Below are 20,857 nucleotides of genomic sequence, written 5' to 3' on the forward strand. Positions count from 1 at the left end.
TACGGAAGGTAATGTGGGGAATTTTTGTGAATTAGTGTGATGTCATCAGGTGGTTCTTTACTTCAAAACATTCCCACCATTCCAATTATTGCGAATTGGTGTGATGTCATCAGGCGGTTCCTCGGAACATTCCCACCATTCCAATTTTTATTGCTTGATTTTTCACTCTGTTGCTTTGGCCGTCGCCAACAGGTTTGGTGTTTAACACCAGTGGCTAATTGCTTTGGGGCAGAGGGTGACACAGCGAGTAGATGTGCTGTCTCAGGCTCTGGTGACCAGGGTTCTATCCTCAGCTCAGATGCTGTCAGTGTGGAGTATGCATGCTCATCTTCTGACCATGTGGGTTTCGTTCAGATTCTTCGGTTTGCTCCCGCGTATGGGTTGGTAGGTTATTGGTCACTGTAAATCTGGGAGAGGGGGAGATGGACAATGGGAACGTGGGGAGAATAAAATGGGTTGGTGAAGGCTCAGTGGAGGTGGGTAGGTATGGTCAGCACGGATCTTGTGGTCTCCTTGTTTTCTGATGGGGCTCACGGCAACCATGGGAGCACCACCTTTTCCAGCACTAAGAGGCAGGATTACTTTTCATATTTGCTCCTTTGTCAGTCGAGGGACCTCTAGTGATCAGGTTTAATCCCAAAAAAAGAGGTTAAAAAAATTAAATAAGTAATGCAAAACGAGAGGAAAAAAAGTGAGGTAGTGTTCATGGGTTCATTGTCCATTCAGAAATCCGATGGCGGAGGGGAAGAAGCTGTTCCTGAATTGTTGGTCATGTAGAATGCAAAGGGTGCGTATAGAATTACACAATTTATTAAAGGGGTTTTATTCTATTTCTTGCTGCAGTGAAGAACAAGATCAGATACCGAGCGCTTGCTTGCATTAAGATGCAGAAGACAGTCCGCATGTGGTTATGCAAGAGAAAACACAAGCCACGGTTAGTAATTCACTTTACAAATAGGCTTAAGTGATCAGTTTGTTTGACCTCTTGATTGCGGTAGACTGGGCAGGAGTTGTTTCTAGACTTCCAAATCCCTGTGTGGTGTTTCACCTTGTTTCAGTAACACATTCTAGGATAGGCTAGAACAGTACAGAAAACAACCCCTTTGGTCCACAACATTGTGTTGAGCTAATTAGGCAAAGGATACCCATTCCCTTCAGCCTGCGCATGGCCTCTACCCATCCATTCTCTGCATATCCAAGGCCCTCTTAAACACCTCCATTGTATCTGCCCTCACGTCAACACACTCCAAGCACCCACCACTCTCTATGTAAAAAGAAAAAAATAACTTTACCCACGTCTTCTTTGAAATTGCCCCCTATCACCTTAAATGCATGCCGCTCTAACATTCACCTTTTTGTCTTGTGGGGGGGCGGGGGGAGTGGAAGATACCAGCTGTCTGTGCTTCTCATAATCTTTCTAGATTTATAAACCTTTATCAAGATGTAGATAGAAGAGAAGCCTACCTGGAGTTGAGGGTGGTAGGACATTTTTTAACACCACTTCAGTTGGGTATCTTTAACAAGTACTTGAATGAGCAAGGTACACAGGCAGTTAGCGTTAATTCAGACAAGTGGCATCAGTATGGGTTGGCATAGACACAGTGGGTCAAAGGCTCTTTTCCTAAGCTGTGCAACTCTTCAGCTCTATGTATAAATTGTATGAGTGTTGATTTTTGAAATTAGACATACGGTAGCATGACCTCTTTCTTCCCCCACCCCTGCACCCCCAGCCATGACAATGAAAACTACCACTGGATCACATCCATTGTGTTTTGCTCAGTATTTGTCAAGATTGTGGTTGTTGGAGATATAACCATTGCATTCTATGAAGGTTCTGGACAACATGTCTGTCCAGCTAAATGTGCTGTTACATTTCCTATTCCTGCATCCTGTATAATAATCCAGCAACAAAGCACCGAGAAACGGATAGAAACAGAGACTTTCCAAAATCTCAGCAGGTCAGACAGCATCTATGGTGAGGGAAATGCATGCAGGAAAATCTTCACCTCTGCCAGCTGCAGATGGCACCTTCCAGCAACTGCAGGGAATGGAGCACCTTGCACAGCCTCTCTTCCCACCAGCCAGAGACCCCTCACAGAATGTTGATGGGTGCCCAGTGCCCTTCATTGGCGAGCCAGGCACACACGGGTTGACTGCCTCACAGAATATTTCTGTTCTGTCCGCCAGTGGCCTGTCACTTTAATCCTCAGTCCCACTGTTCAGCATCGGAATCAGATTCACTAAAGCTCATTCAGATGACATGATGTTTGTTGTTTTGTAACAGCAGAACAGTGCAAAGGCATGAAACGGCCATAAATTACAAAAATAAATAACATAAATAAAAACAATAGTGCCCATGGACTGTTCCTAAATCCGATCGCAGAGGGAAGGAAGCTCTTCCTAATGACTGAGTTTGGGTCTTTAGGCTCTCGTAGCTCCTCCCTGACAGCAGTAATGAGAAGAGGACTTGTTCTGAATGGAGGGCATCCTCACTGCCACCTCCCATCTTGAAGATGTCCCCCATTTGGGAGGAGTGTGACCAGGATGGGGTGTCTGAGTCTTTACCCGTCTACAGCCTCCATACTTGGCAGTGATGCAACCAGTCAGAATCCTCCCCTGATGAAGAGTCTCGGCCCGACATGTTAACTGTGTATCCCCCATAGGAGCTGAGTTCCTCTGGCATTTTGTGTTTGATGCTCTCTACCTGACATCTTGTAAGAGTCTTTGGTGGTGTACGGAATCTCCTCAAATTCTGAACAAAGTAGAGCCTTCTCTGGTGTTGAAATAAAGTTTGAAATAAAGTTCAAAATAAGCTCAAACATCCATACCTCATCAAACCAGTCTGGCTGGGAAATGGGAATCACTTACTGCAGCCTAGTGTCGGTGTTTTCCTTTCTTTTCTCGATTCGGACTGAGTCAATTTCAATAATCTTCTGGTGTTCAGCTTGCCAGAGTTCTTGATGCAGGTTTTTGACCGGAATCACCGACCATGTTCCCCTCCCCAACTGTCTAACAGAGACGCTCAATCCACTGAGTTCCCACAATGGATTGTTTGTTGGTCCAAACTCCAGCTTCTGTGCACTCTTACATCTAACTTTTGTCGTGCTGGCCTCTATTTTGCCCTCTTCCCTGGTTCCTTCGTTGCTTTTATTGAGCTATCATAGACTTTCCCTTTTGTTCACCTTCTCTGCTTTCTGCAACAACATTATTCTTTAAGTTTTTCGCCAATCTGACATAAGGTTATCAACATGAAGGTTTCAGTCTGTTTCTCGCTCCACAGCTGCTGCCTGACCAGCTGAGTATCCTCTGTGTGCTCTGGTTTGCTCCCTACACCCAAAGCACGTTCCCTTCACTCTCGGCATCGCAGGACTCCTTCATTGATGTCTGCTATCCTTTTATCGTACTCTGAGATCAATGTAACGCTTCCCTCTTACAGAGTCCTCCATTTTTCTATCATCCATGTGCCTATCCAAGAGTCTGTTAAAAGACCCCAGTGCGTTTGTCTCTACCCCCACCCCTGGCAGGGCATTCCATGCACCCACCACTTTCAGAACTTGCCTCTGACATTCCCCACCGCTGCACTTTTTGCAAATCACCTTAAAATTGTGCCTCTTGAATTAGCCATTTCCACCCTGGAAAAAGTCTTGGGTTACCCACTGAATCTATGCCTCTCATCGTCTTGTACACCTCTCCTCCTCCTTCACTCTAAAGGGAAATGGGCAGTCGTATCCAAATGAACTCACTGCCCCTGTTGAAAAGATCTTAAGCCATAGGAGCCATTCGGCCTATCGAGTCTGCTCGGCCATTCTATCATTCCATCCCGTTCAACCTCATTCTTCCGCCTTCCCCTTGTAACCTTTGCCCCCCTTAATAATGAAGAGTCTGTCAACCTCTGCTTTAAATAGACCCAGTGACTTGGTCTCCACAGCCATCGTGAGGATGGTGTTGCTGGCACTAACTGGGCTTCTCTTCCTTCCAGCATTGATGGTATGGTGAAGGGGAAATCACTGAAGCAGCGTGTCAATAGGATGACTGAGGTGGTGAAGGCCCTGAAGGAGGGCAAGGGCGAGATGAACAAACAAGTCCAGGAGCTGGATTCATCGATAGATGCTTTTGTAAACAAAGTCAAGGTAAGTGTTTCAGTTTGCAGGCAGTTCAGATAGCCTTTAGCGTCGTCAGAAAGAAGGTAGAGGTAGGGAGGGAGCCTGAGCTCGGTTGTCTAAAATCCGACCCCAGCTCCCCACAACGATAATTGCAAGGGATGACACATACGCAAAGATGCACGCGTGCACATACACAAAGACGCACACACACGCAAAGATGTGCGCACGCGCACATGATGCTGGGGGATCTCAGCAGGTCAGGCAGATTCTATGGAGAGGAATAAACAGTCGATGTCTCCATAGATATTGCCTGACCTACTGAGTTCCTGCAGCATTTTGTGTGTGTAACTCTGGATTTCCTGCATCTACAGAATCCCTTGTGTTTATGATTGCAGGAGCCACATGGCTATGTTTACATGTGTCAATTTAAAGCACCGCACTGCCAGCAACCGCTAAATGTCATAAAGCCAGAATCCCGTCAATGTTGAGCAGGTCAGGTAGCTTCAGAGGAGGGAGAAACATTTCACAATTCAGCTTGAAGATCTTTCATTGGACCTGGAAAAGTGATAAAACAGGCCTGATGTAAGTTGCAGAGAAGGGGAAGGATGGAGGCAACAGAGGGAAGATATATAATCTGGTGAGGGTGTTCCACAGGGATCAGTGATGTTACAGTACTGTGCAAAAATCTTAGGCACATATATATAGCTAGGATGCCTAAGACTTTTGCACAGTTCTGTTTGACAATGTGGAATGGAGAGGGAGTTTGTAAATCTGGTGGGAGCACAGGATGTCGGGAATGGCAAGGTTGGAGCACCACATGAGGGGTGTGAGACAGGTGGCAGAGAAGGAGTTGCTGGAGGAGGGGGTGACGCGGGTGCTGACACACCCAGTCCTGATAGCCAGGCAAGGTCCCTGTTCTGGGACCCCTCCTCTTTGTGATTTTTATAAATGACCTTGATGAAGAAGTAGAAGGATGGGTTAGTAAGTTTGCTGATGACACAAAGGTTGGGGATGTTGTGGATAGTGTGGAGGGACATCGATAGGATGCAAAACTGGGCTGAGAAGTGGCAGATGGAGTTCAACCCAGATAGGTGTGAAATGGTTCATTTTGGTAGGTCCAATTTCAAGACAGAATAAGAATATAATATAATTGGTAAGAATCTTGGCAATGTGGAAGATCAGAGGGATCTTGGGGTCTGAGTCGAAAGGACACTCAACGCTGCTCCACAGGCTGCCAGTGATGTTAAGAAGGTTTATGGTGCATTGATCTTCATCAACCGTTGGATTGAGTTTAGGAGCTGAGAGGTAATGTTACAGCTATACAGGACCCTGGTCAGACCCCACTTGGAGTACTGTGCTCAGTTCTGGTCGCCTCGCTATAGGAAGGATGTGGAAACTATAGAAAGGGTGCAGAGGAGATTTACAAGGATGTTGCCTGGATTGGGGAGCATGCCTTATGAAAACAGGTTGACTGAGCTCGTTCTTTTCTCCTTGGAGTGATGGAGGATGAGAGGTGACCTGATGGAGGTGTATAAGATGATGAGAGGCATTGATCATGTGGATAGTCTGAGGCTTTTTCCCAGGGCTAAAATGGCTAACACAAGAGGGCATAGCTTTAAGGTGCTTGGAAATAGGTAGCGAGGGGATGTCAGGGGTAAGTTTTTTACCCAGAGAGTGGTGGGTGTGTGGAATGCACTGCCAGCGGCGGTGGTGGAAGCAGATACAATAGGGTCTTTTAAGAGCCTCTAGAGATAGGTACATGGAGCTTAGAAAAATTTAGGGCCATGTTCTAGGGAAATTCTGGGCAGTCTCTGGAGTAGTTTACATGATTGGTACAATACTGTGGGCCGAAGGGCCTGTAATGTGCTGTAAATTTCTATCATTTGATTCCAAACAATTGGTTTATTGATCATTACAGAATGTCTCTCTGGTGACTCCCACTCCCTCCCCTCTCCCTTCCCCTTTTTCTCACCCACAATTCCCCTCTCCCTGCCCCCTTCCCACTTTCAGTCCACAATAGAGACCCATATCAGAATCAGGTGTATCATCACTCACATACCTCATGAATTTTGTTTTGTGTGGCATCTGTACAGTGCAATACATAAAAATGACTACAGTATTGTGCAAAAGTCTTGGTTACTCTAGCTTATGTATATGTGCCCTAGACTTTTGCACTCTGCTGTATATCTTGATGAAAATGTAGACTGTTCAGTAAGTTTGCAGACAATACGAAAATTGGTGAAGTTATTTATATGCAGCATGCACGGAATAGCCCCTGCCGGCCTTTCAAGCAGCAACTAGTCTAATCAATAGACAATTTATAATGACCAATTAACCTCCCAACTGGTTCATCTTTGGACTGTGGGCGGAAACCCATGCAAGTCATGGGGAGAGCGTACAGACTCATTACAGATGGTGGCAGGAATTGAACCGTGATTGTTGGTACTGTAAAGCATTGTGCTGACCACTACACTACCATGCCACCCTTACAGATAGTCGATGGATGTCATCGAAGGATTCACCGGGATATAAATCTGAGGAAGAATGGTAGATGAAGTTTAATCTAGACAAGAATGAATTATATTTTGGGAAGCCAAATGTGAGAGGGAATGTACAATAAACGACAGGTCCTTAGGACAACTGGTGTACAGAGGATTTGGGGAGTGCTACTCCATAGCTCCCTGAAAAGGGCGACACAAGTGGAGAGGGTGCTAACGATGAATGGCATGGTTAGGGTTCATTGTTCAGGGAGTTTGGTATGAACGTTGGGAAGGATGCTGTACCTGTACAGAAAATCTCAGTAAGCCTCATTTGGACTATGGTGTCCACTTCTGGACACCAGGAAGGATATTGAGTCTTTGGAGAGGGTATGGAAGTTGTCCTTCAGGATGTTGCCTGGTTAGATCATATTAGCTGTAAGGAGAAGTTAGACAGCCTTGGGTTGTTTCCTCTGGAGTGTCAGAAGCTGAGGGGAGACCTGAGAATAGTTTATAAAATTATTGGTAGATAGTCAGAGTCCTTTTCCTACAGTAGAGGGAGCAGGTTTACGATGAGAGTGAGAAAGTTTAAAGGAGATTTTCAGGTTTCTTTCAGCACTGTGAGAGGTAGGTTCCTAGAAAGGTGGTAAGGAGGTCTAGGGAGGAGGTAGAAGCAGACCCAATAGCCAGTCTAGGAAATATTTAAACAGACACATGAACAGGCAGCAAATAGAGACCTCAAAAAGGCAGCAGCATCCGTCACTAAGGACCCCCCATCACCCAGGACATGCCACCATTTTTGTGGCTACCATCAAGGAGGAGGTGCAGGAGCCTGAAGACACACTAGGAACAGTTTCTTCCCCTCTGCCATCAGATTTATGAATGGACATTGAAGCCATGCACATAAACTCTCTGCTGTTTTCTTTTTTTTACTCTTTTTCTACTTAATTTATATATGTCTGTGTGTGTGAGAGATAGTAATATATAGTTTCTTAAGTATTTTTGCAATGGACTGCTGCTGCAAAACAACATATTTCACGACATATGCCACGACATTTCACGACTAAACCTGAAAGATACGAGAACGTCTCCAGAAGCCGGGAGTCCAAAGCAACACACTCAAAATGCTGGAGGAGCTCAGCAGGCCAGACAGCATCTATGGAAAAGAGTACTTTTCTTGTCCTGATAAAGGGTCTCTGCCTGAAATGTCAACTGTTTACTATTTTCCATAGATGCTGCCTGGCCTGCCGAGTTCCTCCAGCATTTTTGTGTGTGTTGCTCTATACTCATTCTGAACATAGTCCACGCACAGGCAGATGAGATTAGTTCGATTGACATCGAGGTAGCTGCAGATATGGTGGGCCAAGGGGCTCTTCCTGTGCTGCACTGTGCTGTGTTCTCAGATGCAGAAAAACTGTGTGAGTTGTGTTGTTGGTCTCAACTGGGTGCTGAAGGTACTGTATGTCCAATTAATGTGTCTGGGCTGAGGGGAATAAGAATAGTGCAGGAACTGTGAGCCACAATATAGCAGTGGCTGTGAACCTGAAAGAACTGAGCAAGACTACAACTTGGTGATCTGGTGTCAGGTCAGGGAAGGCTGGTTATCTGTAACTGTTGAATTCAGTGTCGAGTCCCATGGGCTGTAATGTACCTTGGTAGAAGGTTGGAAACTTGGGACACATCGTCACAGAGGATGGGAAATGTGATACAGAAATTAGACAAACAATTGAGATCGCAAGATCAATGTTCTGGAGCCTGAGTGATGTGCTTTGTGGCAAGAGGTTGAACTTTGGGCTGCGTTGTAGAATTTGGAAATGGTACATCTGGAGCAGTCTGTTGTATGGAGTCGAATCGTGGACCTTATGCAAGGAAGCGCAATGACGACTGGAGGCATTTGAAATGTGGTGTTTAAGGAGAATGCAGAAAATTAGATGGGTGGTGAAGGTCAGTAATATGGAAGTGTTGAAGAGAGTGAGGAGGGAACAGGAGTTGCTGAAGAATGTGCAGAAAAGGAAGCTGGAATATGCCGGGCACTTGTTAAGAGGTGGTGGACTGCAGAAATTGTTATTGGAAGGGATGATAGAAGGAAAGAGGAAGGCAGCGAACCACTTGGTACGATAATGTGAGGCAATGGACTGGGTTGAATTACGCTGAGGCCAGAAAAAGAGTGAAAAGTAAAAGAAGATGGAGGTGCATAGCCACCAACCCTGGATTCGGGACGGCACCCACTGACTGACTGGAAGGTTGTACGCTTTTCCTTCGTCAAGGCGGCCAAATGTAGTTCCTTTTGTGCGCACTGGTTAGTGGCAGTTCCTGTTAATTACTGTGAAGTGATGCGACTGTCAGTGTTGGTGAACAGAGTCCCCTGCCCTCGGACCACCCATGACACTGTGTGGGGAGGTGTGGTGGGTGCAACCTCATTTGACTTTGCTCAGAGCTGAGTTAAGATGGTTTGATCGTTCATGGGGAAACTTCAATTATATATCTTCAGCTTTCATCTGGAATCCGGTAATCACAGTGGGCTAGTCTGAGCAATGCTTGTCTCTTGCAAGTGTGACCTTTCTCACTTTCAGACTAAGTACACAGTGAAATTCTTTCTTTTAGTTCCCTCTGCTGAAGTCAATTCATATTTTGTGTGAATATCAATTTCTTGTATGTGACCCTGGGCAGTGATAGTGCGTTAGTGGGCAGTTTGCCTGAGTTACTTGCTTACCTTCATTCCTCTTTCTGACCCAGTTACTAGTTACCAACGAACTGCTTGGAAGAGGACAGATCAGTAAGTCGGTGGGTAGATCCACCACTATAGTGATTCAGCTAATAATGGACATCCAGTAGACTCAGCTGAACAATGTAGTTCTTACGGGAGAATGTAAGAAGTCGGGGGAAGAGTGATCGGTTGGCCTGTCGAGCTGTTCAATGAAATCAAGGTCTAAAGATTCAGGTCATTTTACTGTCAGACACCCTGGGGAGCAATAAAATGGCAGCATGGTGGGGTAGCAGTTAGCATAGCACTATGACAGTGCCGGTGACCCAGGTTCAATTCCTGCCACTGCCTGTAAGGAGTTTGTACATCCTCTTTGTGACCATGTGGGTTTTCCCCGGGTGCTCTGGTTTCTTCCCACAGTCCAAACAGCTGTTGATTGGTAGGATAATTGGTAATCGTAAATTGTCCCGGCTAGGATTAAATCAGGGGACTGCGGTTCGAAGCGTCTATTCCACGCTGTATCTCAACAAGTAAATAAATAAATATGGGTGAGGGAAGGCTCACTGGGGGTGGAAGGGGCTCTTTCTGTGCTGTATCACTGAGCAAGTCCCTTGCACACATGAAACTTAGCGAGTGAACAGTCCACAGAGTTTCAGTGAAGGCAGTGATGAACACAAAACAGCAGAATGGCTCCACAATACTAATGCAAACTGAAATGCAGTAGGGACAGTAACAGATGAGGTAGATGGTTTTCTACAATCTCATCCTCTGACATTTAAACTACAATCTCCATATTAAATATATAAAGTGATTCTGAAGCTTCTTGTGATGGAGAGTTACAAAAATTCATGATCCTCTTGGAATGAATTCCTTCTCACCCCTGTCTTGAATAGGTGACTCTTCCTGCTGAAATTGTACCCCTAGTTTTAGCCCCCCCTGCTGGAGGGAACCATTACTTCAACACCCACCCTACTAAACCCCCTCCCTTCAGAATCTCTAAATTTCAGTAAGTTCACATTCTTCAAAACGCTGAGAATAGGTCCAGCCTGTTCGATCTTCCATGGTAAGGTGACCTCTTTCTTCTGCAATCTACCCAGTGAAACATCTCCACGCTAGCTAGAATCCAAGTATTTCTGTGGATCTCCAAATTGTAAGTTTTTTCACACAGAGAGCGGTGGGTGTGTAGAATGCACTGCCGGTAGAGGTGGATACAATACGGTCTTTTAAGAGACTCTTAGATAGGTACGTGGAGCTTAGGAAAATAGAGGGCTATGCGGTAGGGAGATTCTCGACAGTTTCCAGAGTAGGTTACACGGTCAGTACAACATTGTGGGCCAAAGGGCCTGTAATGTGCTGTAGATTTCTATGTTCTATCATACTCCTGGTGCAGTCTCACCAGCACCCTACAATGCTGTCTCAAAAATCATACTACATACTGAATGCACTAAACACCAACACTCCTTTAGATCAGCCAAATTACTTACCATACCTGCATGTTAATCTGTGCTTCATGTACCAGAACACTTGGTGCTACAACATCTTGCAATCTTGGGGTTGAGGGGAATATTAAATCAGCCATGATAGAATGACAGAGAAGACACAATGGGCTGAATGGCCTAATTCTGCTCCTATGTCTAATGGTCTAACTGCACCGAAATTGGTTTTTCATTGACCTTGCATTTCCCCACGTCACGCTCCATCTGTCACATCCTGCTTGTCTGACCTGTCTGTATCCCTTGGCAGGCTGTTGTGTGTCCTTACCACCACTTTCCACTGCATCTGTCCTTGCACAACCAGAATCCAGTTCACTCAACCCCTTTGCCCTTGTCCCAATTGGGGTCACAGATTCGTAGAGTTCCGTAGCCCCTTTGGCCCAACTCTTCTCCGCCAACCGAGGTACCTGCCCGAGTTAGTCCCATTTGACTGCATTTGGTCCATGTCTCTCTGAACCACATCTCCACTCAAATGTTTGGTTTAAGCATTGCAATTGTACCCGGGTCTAACACTTTCATCAGTAGCTTGTTACATCAACACTTTTGTATGAGCTTAAGAACATAAAATAGGGGTGAGGATAGAGCACTTGACCCCTCAAGCCCATTCCACCATGCAGTATGATTGCACCCCCTTTTGATCCAGTTCCCCGTCACTTTCCAAAGTGAAGATTGCACCCAAGTGGAAGGCTCCACAACGCTCTGGAATGGAAGTGGTACTGCAGTCCAACAGGCTTCCTGGTGACGGCAACAAAGGCGAGTCAGGGTGTCTGGGCTCGGAGAGGGTTGTCAGTGTGGCCGTGTGATCAATCACATTATTCAGGGACAGGTTACCTTCACCAAACACATCCTGAATGGGATTAACCCACAGCGGTCTCTCCCTACTTTTCAGCGAGTCACCGGTCTTTGACAACTGAGTCAGTGCTGGAGGCAGATACACTAGTGAAGTTTAAGAGACTACTAGACAGGTATATGGAGGAATTTAAGGTGGGGGGTTATGAGAGGCAGGGTTTGAGGGTCGGCACAACAATGTGGGCCAAAGGGCCTGTACTATACTGTACTAGTCTATGTTCTGTGTACCTTGTTACGTACCCCGTAACTGGGTTGCCAAACCAGCAGAAATGGATCACTAGTTGGAGTCTGGATTACTGGAAGCTAATAAAGTTTTATTAAAGAAGTAAGTAACACAGTACTCTAATCGTATGGATATAAATGCAACAGGTTAGCAATGATAAAACACACGTACACAGAACTAGGGTAATAGGAATCAATCAAGCTCTATCGCAGTCTAGGGGTAAAATGATCAGTCTCAAGTAACGCAGAGTTCAGTTCAGCTTAGTACAGTTCGTAGTAATCGCTGTTGTGCCGTTGGAGAGAGAGAGAGAGAAATGCAAATTTTGATTCAAGCAGACCTTTGTTCTTCGCAGTTGGCTTTCGGGCGGACCCTTTTATGTCTTCTATCCTGCTGGGGTCACCGACTGTGACCCCTCTGTTCCGGATACAACCGTTCTTCTGCGGTAAACCCGGCACCCAGGCAAGGGTGGACACACACACCAAGTTCCCGCCGATCGTACCTTTTCACCCTGTCAGTCTATGGTCGGTTCCCTCGAACCAGACCTCCAAACTCACACCAACTTGTGGGGGCACACCACTCTTCCAGGGTCTCGTTATCTTGTGATCTCATGGTGTGTGTCGTGCCTTACCGAACCTGTTCTTTTTATCCCCCTGCTGGGGTATCGCCTGTCCATCAAACTTCAAACAGTTCAGATTCAAAGCAACCGGTCTGTCAATATTCTGAATTGTGTCTCTTTTCGTTATCTCTCTCTCCTCTCTCATTAACATTTTGAACGTTTCTCCATTGTCTCCCTTATCTCTCTCTCATTAGCATCAATTTTCTGATAATTTGGTTTTTCGTCACAACCTCAGTTGCGCTTGTCCACGTGGAGAACAGCTCGGCCCCTGCCACCACACCGTTCTGAACAAAGAAATGCCATTTTTAAACAGACATTGACGAGTTGTACAAATAATTGATCAAGCAGAAACCTTGTACACTCCAGAATCCTATCATTGATTGAGAATACAGAGTGGAATAGGCCTTCCTGACTCTTTGAGCTATGCCGCCCAGCAATCCCCCAATTTAATCCGAGCCTAATCACAGGAGAATTTATAATGGACAATTAACCTACCAACTGGCACCCCTTTGGATTGTGGGAGGAAACCAGAGCACCCGGAGGAAACCCACGCGGTCACGGACAGAACATGCCGACTCCTTGCAGGAAGTGGCAGGAATTGAACCTGCATAATCTGGTAGCACACCTTTTGTTTGTTAACCCTTGCTTTGCTGCAGTGCCCACACACACCCCCCGCTCCTCTTTGTTTTCCTCAGCGCACGGTCATGAGGCGAGACGAGATTGAGAAGGAGTACGCCGGCCTGGTGAAACGCTCCGAGCAGCTCCTGGCCGCCCTGCAGAGGAAGAAGCAGGAGGAGGAGGAGGCCGAGCGACTACGGGTCATCCAGCAGGAGATGGAGCGAGAGCAGCGGAGGCGCGTGGATGAGGAGCAACGGCGCAAGCGGGAGGAGGAGGACAGGCGGCTGTAAGTATGCTACCGAGTGACCGCACTCGGGTGGGGTCGCTGTTTACAGAGTCACACAGCACGAGCTGGTGGGGGAGCCAGGTACAATAGGGGCACTCTTAGACAGGCACTTGAATAGGTGAAGAATGGAGGGCTATGGACCATGTGCAGGCACGTGGGATTAGTTTAATTAGGTGTATTGGCTTAATTAATTTGTCACAAAATTATGGACAAAGGGCCCTGTTCTTGTGCTGGGCTCTACGTTCTATAATTAGGCCCTTTGGCCTCCCAGCTACATGAAGCACAGTCATGTATTTGTGGACTTGAAACTACATGGATTTATCTTCACAGTACAAATTTCCGGTTCAGATGGTGCAGAGCTGCAGTCGCTGCCAAGGTCGTGGTTTGTACTCGGTCATTTTTCAGGTTTGTGGTGATGGTTCTAGGGGTAGAGAGAAGGGAGTTGGGGGGGTCACATTAGGGTTTAGGGACAAGGATACTGGGGAGTTAGAGGTCAGGCAGGAGTCTAGAGCTCTGCTCCGTGTTCCAAGGCCAGCAACGTGGACGTGTGGTGAAGGACGGAGACCAAGGGAGGATGAGTACAGGTGGTCCCCAGATCAGCAAGGCCCCCTAGGCTGCTGAGTCAGAGAGTCTGGAGTTTCGGGGTCCTGTCCTCGGCGAGTCCTGGGGTCGATACCAAAGATCGAAGGTCAATTGGAAATCCGGAAGTCATCTTGGAGCCTGATGGGTGAAGCCCTGAGTCTGCGAGTCCACTGGGGAAGTCAGAGGCCGGCTGTCTGTGAGTCCACTGGAGGCGGCCTGTCCCGGGGGGCTGAAGGAGTGCGTGTGCATGGCCTTACTTTGTTTCTGTTGTCTTGTTGCGGCATGTGTTATTCTGCAGAGCATTGTAGGCGTGCTATGTTGGCGCCAGAGTCTGTGGCGAAACAGGTGGGCTGCCCCAACAGATCCATAGGTTCTTTTGGTTATTAACACAAGCGATGAATTTCACTGTATGCTTCAATGTGAATATGATAAGTGGATCTGAACCTAAATCAAAAGGATCATTGGGAAGTCGCAGTGTCGCATGTTGAGGTGCATTTGAGTAGAGATGAGGGATTTCATTGTCTCGTCTGATAGTTGTCACTCAAATACTCTCCAAATACTGAGCAATGACTCACTGTAGAGTCAGAGAAGAGCACAGCACAGAAACAGGCCTTTTGACCCTTCTCGTCCATGCCAAACCCATTTAATCTGCCTGTTACCATGGAACTGCACCGGGACCAGAGCCCTCCATGCCCCTACCATCCATGTATCTACCTAAACTTCACTTCAATGGTGAAATCGAGCTCACGCGCACCACACTCGTTCCACACTCTCAAGACCCTCTGAGTGAAGAAGTTTCTCCTCGTGTTCCCCTTAAACTTTTCATCGTTTACCTTGAACCCATGACCTCTGGTGTAGTCCCACCCAACCGCAGCAGAAAAAGCCTGTTTGCATTTACCCCATCTATACCCCTTATAATGCTGTCTATCTCTGTCAAATCTCTTCTTATCTTCTGTGTTCCAAGAAATAAAGTCCTAACCAATCCAATCTTCCTTTATAATTCACGTCCTCCAGTCCCGGCAACATCCGTGTAAATTTTCCCTGTACTCTTTCAACCTTATTTACATCTTCCCCGTAGGTAGGTGCCTGTGTCCAACTCCCTGAGTAAGGTTGTGCACTGTAATTGAGCCTGTCCTTGATCACTGTTACGTAGGCGCGGAGCATGTCGGCCACTGTACATGTGGGGCAACTTGGTGTGGGAGTGGCGAGAGGGCATTCAAAACCAAAAAGAGGGCATCTCCTGCACGTAGGAGGGTCAATTGACTCATCGCGTGAACAGTTGATGGCACGTAACATTCTTGCACTAAATCCTGCACAGTTTGATCCCGACATCAGATTAATACAAGGAGGAGCAATCAGTGAACTGTCTCTTTTCTCTTGATATTTGAGGCATTTAGTGAAGTGTATAATTCAGTCACCAAAGACTATGTTTATAATCAGAAGATGCATTTTACTTGTAAAACAAACTACAGATGGTTTGATTTAGGGGGAAAATGCATAAACATGACAAAATATACACAAGGAGATGTGACTACGTTCTGTTATGTAGCCTGTAACTGGGTTGCCAAACCAGCAGAAATGGACCACTTAGTTGGAGTCTGGATTACTGGAACTAAGAAAGTTTTATTAAAGACATAAGCAACACAGTACTCTAATAGTAAGGATATAAATGCAATAGGTTAGCAGTGAATAAACATACATGGACACGGAACTATGATAATAGGATCAATCAAGCTCTATCGCAGTCTAGGGGTAGAATGATCAGACACAAGTGACACAGAGTTCAGTTTAGTTCAGTTCGCAGTAATCGCCGTCGTGCCGTTGTGGGGAGAGAGAGAGAGAGAACGAATGAATATGCAAATCAGATTCCAAACAGACCTTCGATATTCCTCGCAGTTAGCTTTCGGGCGAGCCCTTTGTAATGTCTTCTGAGGTTACCGACTGTGACCCCTCCGTTCCAGATATGATCGTTCTTCTGTGGTGAACCCGGCACCCAGGCAAGGGAGGACGCACACCAGGTTCCCGCCCGACCATACCTTTCCACCCTGTGCGTCTATGGCTGGTCCACAACCAGACCTCCAAAACTCGCACCAACTTGTGGAGGCACACCGCTTCCAGGGTCTCGTTACCTCATGGTGTCGTGTGTCTGTTACCTTAGCGAACCTGTCCCTTTTTATCCCCCTGCTGGGGTATCGCCTGTCCATCACACTTCAAACAGTTCAGGGTTCAAAGCCACCGGTCTCTGACAATACTCGGAACTGTGTCTCCTTTTCGTTAATCCCTCTCGTCTCTCATTAACATTTCTGAATGTTCCCCCATTGTCCTCTTATCGGCATTATTCTTCTGATAATTTGGTCTGTTGTCACAGTTCTCAGAATGGTTCTAAATATGAACGTGTTCAGTGGACATTAGGCAAATGTATGTACAGTGCCCAGTCCTTTAAATAAAGTACTTGTGTGTATGTTTGCTGGAATCTTGTCACTGATCCCAGGAGTTTGATTTTGCACGATCCCCTCACCCTGCATAGGCAGCCTCCGGGTTACGGTGGGCCTCCGTTGCTGGGACACTCTTTGTGACATCAGCTGTCTGTCAGTTGGCAACAAACCACACCAGTGGGTGGGAGAGGGTCACAGAATCGCTGCGACCGGAGGACGGGAAGAGCGGTCTGGGTGAACAAGCGATTCTGCTTGGCAGTGCCCGTCCCTGATTGTTGTCACTCAAGTCGGAGGAGTCAGAAGGTATATGGAAGTGCTCCATGCTCACCTGGTGGTTGATGCCTGCGGCTGACACGTTCGTCTTGCCCGTTTCCAAAGCACTCGTTCGTACAGGGGTGGGGGGGCGGGGTCCTTGAGTCGAGCAGGACCTGTACCGAGGCCTGTGATTAAAACCCGCAGCAGTGACCTCGTGTGCTTTCTGTCACCAGGAAAGCAGAGATGGAGATGAAGCGGAAACAAGAGGAGGAGGAGCGGAAGCAACAAGAAGAGAAGGAACGCCGTCTGCAGGTAGGAGCCATTTTTCAGGATGTGAAAGCACAATATAACCCTACCGGGGGGTCAGTGGAAAGGTGATCCGTGGACTCCAGAGACGAGCACTGCGTGGAGACCTTTTTGGGAGACCTCAGGACAGGGTCTGGGGAGGCTTGAGTTTAGAGATGTCTGGGGGTATTTGGCCGTTTAAAGTGGTAACGTGATTCGATAGTTGTCTACATCAAACGTGTTCCTTTGGAAGACATGAATAAGTGATTGTGTTCTTCAAGTGAGAGCCACACCAAAGTCCATCAAGGGACGTCGACAGAGTCCAGAATATAGAGCGTCTGGGTGTGTGGGTGAGCAGGCTGAAAGACTCCTGTTCCTACTGTTTTGTGCTCGGGTGAATCACTGAAGTAGGTTAAAGCTGTTGGGCAAAGTGGACGGAGTGTTTAATGGGATTCACTTGCTCCCCTCTGTGGAGGATTTGTCATTTCTGGGTGGGAATACTGATGGATGGGATGCTGGGCTGGGATTCCACAGTCCTCCAGCTGTAGCAAGTGCTGTCTGTGAAGTTCCACGGGTGCTTGAATGCACCCTGTCGACCTCCTCTTGTACCCAGTGACTTGTCCTCCACAGCCATCTATGCCAGTGAATTCCACAGATTCACCACCCTCTGGCTAGAGAAATTCCTCCTTGCCTGTCCTAAAGGGAAGTCCTTGTATCCCCAAGCTGTGTCCATCTAGTCACTATAGGAAACTCCTTCCACATCCACTCTAAGCCTTTCAGTATCTGATAGGTTTCAATGAGATTTCCACTCATTATTCTAAACCCTGCGCTCCTCATGCGTTAACCCTTCCATTCCCGGGATCAGCCTTGTGATCATTCTCTGGGTTCTCGCCAATCCAATATGATATTGTCTGTTCTTGTAACACTCAGTTCAAATATTTATCTGTCTCCAGCTTAAATGTATCCAATAATCTGGGCTCTAGCACCCTTGGGGACAGAGTTCCAGAGATTTACCACCCTCTGAGAGAAGACATTTCTACACACCTCAGTTTTAAACAAATGGCCCCTTATTTCAGTTTGTATCCTTGTACATGACCGTCCCACAAGCAGTGAAAGGGGTTGGACTGGAGAAGTGTTGGAAACATTTCAACATCTGCTCAGTCAAGCCCCCTCCCCTGCTGTTCATGATTTTGACCCAAATTGATTCTACGTTTTCATCCACTGGTAAATCTGTTCATTATCGTCTCATGTATCTAGATACAGTGGAAAAACTTTCAATTTGCAATCTGGCCAATGAAATAATTTCATTACAACAATGCATGGAGCTAGCACAAGGGAAAAGGGATAAGTAACACAATGCAAGCTACGGGGAGTGTGTAGACAAAAAGATGCAAGGTCACAACAGGGTAGACTAGTAGCTGTTACATTTTGTGTTGTCGCTTGTGCTTGTCAGCTCGCCCTCCTTATTGCAACTGCACTCAAATGAAAGCCGCTGAGCTTCATTCTTCTTGGTCTTACCAGCTCTGTTCTGCAAACTTCTGCTTGAACTTTGTGCCCTGTCACGCTCTACTTGTCAAATCCACCCCCCCCCGCCCGCATCCTGCGGCATTGCTGTCTCATTTCCACGGTTTATCAGGCATCCGGCTCTTGGGGTGCTCCCTGCTCCCTGGAGCTAAGCATGTGATCGTTCTTCACTTTAACACGCACAGTAACACAGGTGTGGTGGCGGAAAACTCCCACTGCTACAATATCTACATGTGACACTGGAATTTGCCTAATGTTGTTAGGGTGGTGTATTGGGATGTTCTCAGATTGTTCCACAAAGATAATCTACTCCTTGTCACAATAAACATGGGTAACCAGAAATTGAGCATTTAGCAGCCATCACCCCTGCTGGGGGACAGCAGCTCGCCAGGGTCCTCTCTCCTAGGCCAGTCTTTCGCGTCGTCTCCATCTTCTTGGTGTATCATCCCGCTCCCAGGGATAGGGTTCTTGAAGCTTCTGTTGCCATTTCTGTAGTTCTGGGTTTTTAAAGGATGGGGCTGCTAGCCCCATGTCCAACCCCCCTCCTCTCGCTATCAGGCTTGAGACCATTGATGGCGGAGTTGAGCAGCGAAGCAGATGGGCATAATTGGTTTGGACTTCAAAATTCTGTGTGGAATTCACTCCCATTGGAGCTGGCAAGTTCGGGCCTCTTGTAGAAATATGAGAGTCTAAAGTCTACTGGTGAAATCCTTTTGCAATCTACCTTCAGACTCTGAAGGGAGTTTGAAGGTTAAGCTGGACTGTACTGACATTTACCCTGGGGGGTTTGCTCTCCCACCTCCATTCCTGCTCTCCCCTGGCTCTGGAACTTTCCCCCTCTCCCACCTCCATTCCTACTCTCCCCGGCTCTAGAACTTTTCCCTCTCCCACCTCCATTCCTGCTCTCCCCTGGCTCTGGAACTTTCCCCCTCTCCCACCTCCATTCCTACTCTTCCCGGCTCTAGAACTTTTCCCCTCTCCCACCTCCATTCCTGCTCTCCTCTGGCTCTAGAACTTCCCCCTCTCCCACCTCCATTCCTACTCTCCCCGGCTCTAGAACTTTCCCCTCTCCCACCTCCATTCCTGCTCTCCCCTGGCTCTAGAACTTTCCCCTCTCCCACCTCCATTCCTGCTCTCCCCTGGCTCTGGAACTTTCCCCCTCTCCCACCTCCATTCCTACTCTCCCCGGCTCTAGAACTTTTCCCTCTCCCACCTCCATTCCTGCTCTCCTCTGGCTCTAGAACTTCCCCCTCTCCCACCTCCATTCCTACTCTCCCCGGCTCTAGAACTTTCCCCTCTCCCACCTCCATTCCTGCTCTCCCCTGGCTCTAGAACTTTCCCCTCTCCCACCTCCATTCCTGCTCTCCCCTGGCTCTAGAACTTCCCCCTCTCCCACCTCCATTCCTGCTCTCCCCTGGCTGTAGAACTTTTCCCCTCTCCCACCTCCATTCCTGCTCTCTCCTGGCTCTAGAACTTTCCCCCTTTCCCACCTCCATTCCTGCTCTTTCCTGGCTCTAGAACTTTCCCCCTCTCCCACCTCCATTCCTGCTCTCTCCTGGCTCTAGAACTTTCCCCCTTTCCCACCTCCATTCCTGCTCTTTCCTGGCTCTAGCACTTTCCCCCTCTCCCACCTCCAGTCCCGCTCTCCCTGGCCCAGGAACTTTCCCTCTCTCTTACACCTTGGTTACCTCCTCTGGTGAAGCTACATTTTTGGCTTTAAATCAAAGTTTCAAGTTTTTAATTGTGTATTTTTATTTAGAAGTTCAGAGCAATAACAGGCTCTTCCGACCCAACAAGCTCATGTTGCCCAAATCCACCCATGTGATCAATATTATGCCAGATGCCCTAAACCACACGTCTTTGGACTGTGGGAGGAAACCGGAGCACCCGGAGGAAACCCACGTGGTCAGGGGGAGAGCGTGCAAACTCCTCGCGGACAGTGGTGGAATTAAACTCGGGTTGCTGGTGTTGTAATCGTGGGATGCTAACTGTTACGCTCCCATACCACCCCAAATGCAACCTGGTAGTATTCCAAGAATAAACTTTATTTGCCACATACATTTACATGTATTAAGAATTTGCAGTGGTGTGTTGACATGAATGTAACAAAAAATACAAAATTCAATAGTTATAAAGAGTAAAGAACGACATAAAGTATAAAGTTGGTGATTAAAGTACAGGTATGGAATAAACACCGGTGTGTATTTTAAATATAAACCACATTACGCAAAGTGGTTTAAAGTGTTTGCTGTGATGGGGCTAATAGATAGGGAGGGAGGGTGGACTGCTAACTAGAATGGTTGATCAGATTAATTGCCCAGGAGGAGAAGCTGTTAAGATGGCATGAAGTTTTTGTTTTCATACCCCACTAACACTTTCCAGAAGGGAGCTTTTGGAAAATGCAGTT

General features: G+C 47.1%; 1 protein-coding gene across 4 annotated transcripts in view; it reads left to right on the forward strand.

The window, feature by feature from the left end:
- Positions 1-20,857, forward strand: part of LOC134350815 (unconventional myosin-VI) — a 281,728-nt gene that overhangs the window by 236,796 nt on the left and 24,075 nt on the right. For all 4 annotated transcript variants that reach the window (XM_063056533.1, XM_063056536.1, XM_063056534.1 and 1 more), the window contains 4 exons: positions 844-934; positions 3,980-4,130; positions 13,161-13,369; positions 16,875-16,953. In XM_063056533.1, coding sequence (XP_062912603.1) covers positions 844-934; positions 3,980-4,130; positions 13,161-13,369; positions 16,875-16,953 — 530 coding nt within the window. The remainder of the gene's footprint in view (positions 1-843; positions 935-3,979; positions 4,131-13,160; positions 13,370-16,874; positions 16,954-20,857) is intronic.

Source organism: Mobula hypostoma, chromosome 8, assembly GCF_963921235.1.
Source record: "Mobula hypostoma chromosome 8, sMobHyp1.1, whole genome shotgun sequence".
NCBI lineage: Eukaryota > Metazoa > Chordata > Chondrichthyes > Myliobatiformes > Myliobatidae > Mobula > Mobula hypostoma.